This window comes from Psittacula echo, assembly GCF_963264785.1.
Source record: "Psittacula echo genome assembly, chromosome: 5".
Classification (NCBI taxonomy): Eukaryota; Metazoa; Chordata; class Aves; order Psittaciformes; family Psittacidae; genus Psittacula; species Psittacula echo.
The window spans coordinates 33128603-33134602 of record NC_137739.1 but is presented as its reverse complement, the minus strand read 5'-3'; the positions used below and the strand labels follow the sequence as shown (position 1 = coordinate 33134602).

Below are 6000 nucleotides of genomic sequence, written 5' to 3'. Positions count from 1 at the left end.
GGTGTCCTCAACATAAAAAGGACATGGAACTGTTGGAACAAGTCCAGAGGAGGGCCACGAGGATGATCAGGGCACTGGAGCACCTCCCGTATGAAGAGAGGCTGAGAAAGTTGGGGCTGTTCAGCCTGGAGAAGAGAAGGCTGCATGGAGACCTCATAGCAGCCTTCCAGTATCTGAAGGGGGCCTACAAGGATGTTGGGGATGGGCTATTCATCAGGGACTGCAGTGACAGGACAAGGGGTAACGGGTTCAAACTTAAACAGGGGAAGTTTAGATTGGATATAAGGAAGAAATTCTTTACTGTGAGGGTGGTGAGGCACTGGAATGGGTTGCCCAGGGAGGCTGTGAATGCTCCATCCTTGGTGGCGTTCAAGGCCAGGTTGGATGAGGCCTTGGGGACATGGTTTAGTATGAGGTGTCCCTGCCCATGGCAGAGGGGTTGGAACTAGATGGTCCTTTCCAACCCTAACTATTCGATGATTCTATGATTCTATCTGTAGTAAAATCAATTGATGTTGATTCACATTATTCTAAATGAGAGCAAATTAGACTCATTCATTGCTACTGGCCTGCTCACTGAATATTTGATTGACCTGTTTTAGAATATTATGGGTCATAATGACATTTTCTTAATAGATACTTCAGTTCATTTTACATGTGTGGATGGGTTTTTTTCAATGAGATTTTAACTTTACATATTGTAGGATAAAACCAACCACATCTACAAATTCATATCTCTGGTGTCGCAGTTATCAGAACAAGGTTCAGTATAGCACATTCAAAACAGAATTGGATGTGTTGCATTCTATTAGCAATTATCACACTATAGCATGATAGCAAGGGGACCTTATTGAGTTCATTTTTTTATGAGATTTATGCATTCATTGTTTACACCAAGAATGTTGCTTTTACCATTTAAAGCCTCATGGTTCATACATGTATTCTGGCTTAGTGAGGAAACTGTTAATGCCCATCACTGGTATAATATTTTTAAAGCTGTATAGTACCATATATTTTAGCAATCACAGAAGTTTAAGGAGCTGTCTCAAAGTAAGCAAACAAAGCGGAATTAATCTCTGCTCTTAATACAAAATTACATCTGTGAAACATCTGAATCAGAGCTTATCTTTGAGTAACTGCTTATGACAGAGGTCATTTCTAATGGTTTAAAACTTCAGTCAAGATAGAGCTCACAGTTAAATGACAAGATCACAAGGAAGTGGGAAACAAGGCTAGTTTCTTTGAAGGAGAGAGCAAAGATCATCTTGCTTAGCGATTGTGGTCTTATAAACTTAGTAGCTTATGGTCTACTACTTACCATCATTTACAGTCCTTGAAGGAGAGAGAGTACTGACTAGTAATAACAAATTATGAAATGCCTCAAGTAAGCCCATGTAGCCCTGACTTCACTTCTGTATCTGACATGCTAATAGCCAATAGTCTGATGAGGTAAAGAGCAGATTGATGATGCCTTTTAGACTATGGACATCAAATGTCCATTTGCCCAGAGAAGTTGTGCCTGCCCCATTCCTGGAAATGCTCATGACTGCATTGGATGGGGATTTGAGCAATCTGTGTCTAGTGGAAGGTGTTTGGAACTTGATGATCTTCAAGGTCCCTTCCAACCCAAACTATTATATATATATATATGATTATATATATGTTTAAGAAATGTTAAGGCAGAGACTTCTTAACTCATATACTCAAGAGGGAATAAAGTAGCCACCATGTATAACTGCTTGAAGCAGGACAGATTTCTCAGACACAGAAAACGCAGAAGGCAATCACAGCTTAGCAATTTCCTGGTGTCTTTCATCTAAACACCACATAATACTAAACACTAATGAATTAAGCTGCTTAGCGTATCTACAAAGTAAGTACAGTAAAGCAGAAATGTACTTACTTTTTTGGCAGATGTCCTGGTACCCTAATGTTGCCAATCATAAAATGATCCAGAGCAACAGTTGCAAGCTATCACAAAAAAAATACATATACTTTCCTAATCTAGAGTGCTTTGTGAGAAGCTGGAGGGAAAATACACTGAAATACTGCTGATTGAGTAATGTTAAAGTTATATGGTTTCCTGATGACAAGAAAAAGCAAATTTTAAGAGGAATGTTCATGAAAAAAAATAAATCTATTTTACAATCAATTCTATTCTTTATGTTGATACACATTGGTAAAATCTCCATTTGTCAACTTTATGAGCTCCTGAAAGTCTCATTTCACAGTTTTAGAAATACAGGACTAGTTAGAAAAACAGAAAAATGGAAATTCAAGTTACAATTAATCTATTCTGATTATTTAGAGTATGTATGCACAACTCACAAAAGTAGTAGCTTGAATATTAAAAACATGCTTGAACATGCTCACTTCCAGTTCTTGTAAGGCTTGTAAAGAAGGAAAAATTATCAGTGTGTAATGAGTTTTAAATCTTTTGTGGATACCTTCACATTGATGACGTGTTTGATTTCATAAAGATTTTTCTAGAATTCTCTTAATTTCTTTAGGAAATTTCAGTAAATGTAAACAAAAGAGTTGTCTGCAAGTGTGTATCCTCTAATGAAGCCCATCTTTACACGGTGTAAGAATGTCCTCTAACAACATTTAAAGCCAGTATGGAAAATTTTCTGAAAAAGTCTCTCAGCTAATCACAGCTACATATTTTCATAATTCTACTAAAAAATAATAACAGTTAAGAATTGGACTTGGTCTGTAACAACCCCTTCATTTCAATGCATATACCACCAGCTTGAATGATTATTTTAATTCTAATGCAGCAAATGCATAAGACTAAAGCATTTCTTAAAAAAAACCTGAAAAACATTCCAAGGGTAGAAAAATATCAGCAACAAAAAGCTATTAGAAGCATTTATCATCGGAGCGCCAAATTCTTGGCTTTATTACCTTGATTCAACTATATTAAACAAGACAAGAACATTTTGTTAGATTGCAGTGATAAGGTCTGTTGATGTGTCTTGGCAGGAAAATGAAATAAAAAATTACCTTTGCAACTCACTGACACAAGTTCGCTCATTCTGTTTCTTTGCTCCTACAAACCACATGTTCATGGTTTTAAAATAAATAAGTCATAAATAACAACAAAACTAAAACTAAATAAAATTGTATATGTATTATCTCATTGTATACCTATCATCTTGATTATTTTAAAATGTTTTTGGCTCACATTTATACAAAGCTCTCTTCCATATTTGTGCATAGCAAAAAGGAATCCACAAGTCTGGGCTTCACTAGCTGCTGAAAATCTGAATCTTCAAGTCCATCAGGACTCATAACTGCTAGTCTCCGTAAGGCTGCCTAAAAAACAAAGCAACACAATTGCAATACTGTTAAGGTTTGACAAAGTCTTCATTGCAGGACTCCATATAATTATTTCTAAATAATTGCCAAGACTCAAAACTGAACGGTGTGAGTCTATAGACTCTTCTGGTTTGTTGATTTCCCATTACTGTCTTCATCTGCGAGATTAATTTCCCCTCAAATACAGCTATTAAATGACAGTTCTTTTGGGGCACATTACTCTTAGAACAAAGCAGCAGGGACAGCATGGTGTCAAAGAACACAGAGGTGAGAGTCAGAGCACTTTGATAGTAAACCTATCTCCAGTCTGCTGCACATCTCATGCTGCCTTTTTGTATCTCAACTCTCAGCTTTTGTCTTATTTATGAGAACTATAAGCCATCAGATTCAGAAAACATCTGCTACTGAAGTTTATGCAATGCCCGTAACAGAAATCGTTTAGATACTAGTTTAGTAGAAAGAAGCCATACATTTCAAACCATTTGGGAACAAATAAAACTGCCAGTTGTTCCGGTTATGAGGCTGCACAATAAAAATCACATTGATGTTACTATTATCTTCATAAAATCTCCACTTCTAAAAAGATTGCATTTTGTTTGGGTTTTTTTCTCACTGGAGAAAAATATACAACCATTAGATACCTTCTAGCATCTGTGCCTGACAAACTCTTGGAGCAGATTCTCCTGGAAGAAATGCTAAGGCACATGAAAAACAAACAACAAGGTGCTTGGTGACAGCCAGCATGGCTTCACTAACGGGAAATCCTGCCTGACCAGTTTGGTGGCCTTCTATGATGGGGCTACGAAACTGATGGACAGGGGCAGAGCAGTTGACGTCATCTACCTGGACTTGTGAAAAGCGTTTGACACTGTCCCACATGACATCCTTGTCTCTAAATTGGAGAGACATCAATTTGATGGATGGACCACTCGATGGATAAAGAACTGGCCGGATGGCCGCACGCAAAGAGTTGTGGTCAATGGCTCGATGTCTGGCTGGAGACCGGTAACGAGTGGTGTCCCTCAGGGATCGGTGTTGGGACCGGTCTTGTTCAACATCTTTGTCAGTGACATGGGCAGTGGGATTGAGCGCGCCCTCAGCAAGTTTGCCGATGACACCAAGCATGTGTGGTTCAGTTGATACGCCGGAGGGAAGGGATTCCATCCAGAGGGACCTCGACACACTTGTGAGGTGGGCTGATGCCAACCTTATGAAGTTTAACCATGCCAAGGTTAACAAGTGCAAGGTCCTACAGCTGGGTTGGAGCAATCCCAGGCACAGCTACAGGTTGGGCAGAGAAGAGATTCAGAGCAGCCCTGCAGAGAAGGACTTGGGGGTGTTGGTTGATGAGAAAATGAACATGAGCCGGCAGTGTGAGCTCGCAGCCCAGAAAGCCAACCGTATCCTGGGCTGCATCAAAAGGAGCGTGACCAGCAGGTTGAAGGAGGTGATCCTGCCCCTCTACTCTGCTCTCGTGAGATCTCACTTGGAGTATTGTGTGCAGTTCTGGTGTCCTCAACATAAAAAGGACATGGAACTGTTGGAACAAGTCCAGAGGAGGGCCACGAGGATGATCAGGGGACTGGAGCACCTCCTGTATGAAGATAGGCTGAGAAAGTTGGGGCTGTTCAGCCTGGAGAAGAGAAGGCTGCATGGAGACCTCATAGCAGCCTTCCAGTATCTGAAGGGGGCCTACAAGGATGCTGGGGAGGGACTATTCGTTAGGGACTGTAGTGACAGGACAAGGGGTAACGGGCTCAAACTTTAACAGGGGAAGTTTAGATTGGATATAAGGAAGAAATTCTTTACTGTGAGGTTGGTGAGGCACTGGAATGGGTTGCCCAGGGAAGTTGTGAATGCTCCATCCCTGGCAGTGTTCAAGGCCAGGTTGGATGAGGCCTTGGGTCACATGGTTTAGTGTGGGGTGTCCCTGCTCATGGCAGGGGGGTTGGAACTGGATGATCTTAAGGTCCTTTCCAACCCTAACTATTCTATGATTCTATGATTCTAGCAACCTGACACGACACATGCAACTGAAAAGCAGGCTGACTTTTCTCAATATTAAAAATTGGCTTCTATTAGCAAGATCTGATAGTTGTGATCAGCTTATCTCTGTGCTGTTTGTCAGTGCAGCACTAACACAAGAGTTAATTACCTGCTTCAAAGAATACAAAAAGTAAACAACTAAGCTGAAAACACCAAATACTACAATCCCTCAGACTTTAGTGGCAACACTTATCAAAGCCTGAAGCAGCTTATGTCCCAAGGGCAATACTTGTGTCACATGTTTATCGGAAAGCGTCATCAGGCAGTTATCAAATATCAGGAGAAGCAGAACTGGTGACACAGACAGGCAGGTAGCATCTCAAGTAACAGGCATAAATTCAAGAAATGTGCAGCAACAACTTCAATGAGACAGAAAAATCACAGCCTGGTTTGCTGCCATCACTTTGTGGCCTCTGCTGTAGCCATACACAATTAACATGCCTTCTTGGCAGCTATGGATAATAAATACAGCATTTCTTATGCTCCCATACTCTCTTCATCCTGAATTAATCCTGCTTAAACAAGCAAAACTTCTCATGTGCTGGTACAAAGCTAGCAGTTAATCAAAGCTGCAATAACAAAGTTGTACTTTTACATTAAAAATAACAAGCACTGTCAAACAATATTCTTCAG

The 6000-nt window shown here is 40.1% G+C and overlaps 1 protein-coding gene across 1 annotated transcript in view; it reads right to left on the bottom strand.

Annotated features, from left to right (window-relative positions):
* Positions 1-3189: 3189 nt before the first annotated feature.
* Positions 3190-6000, bottom strand: part of INSC (INSC spindle orientation adaptor protein) — a gene marked incomplete at both ends in the record, with an annotated part of 93992 nt that continues 91181 nt past the window's right edge. The window contains one exon of the mRNA XM_080618840.1: positions 3190-3318. Within this exon, the coding sequence (XP_080474966.1) occupies positions 3190-3318 (129 nt within the window). The remainder of the gene's footprint in view (positions 3319-6000) is intronic.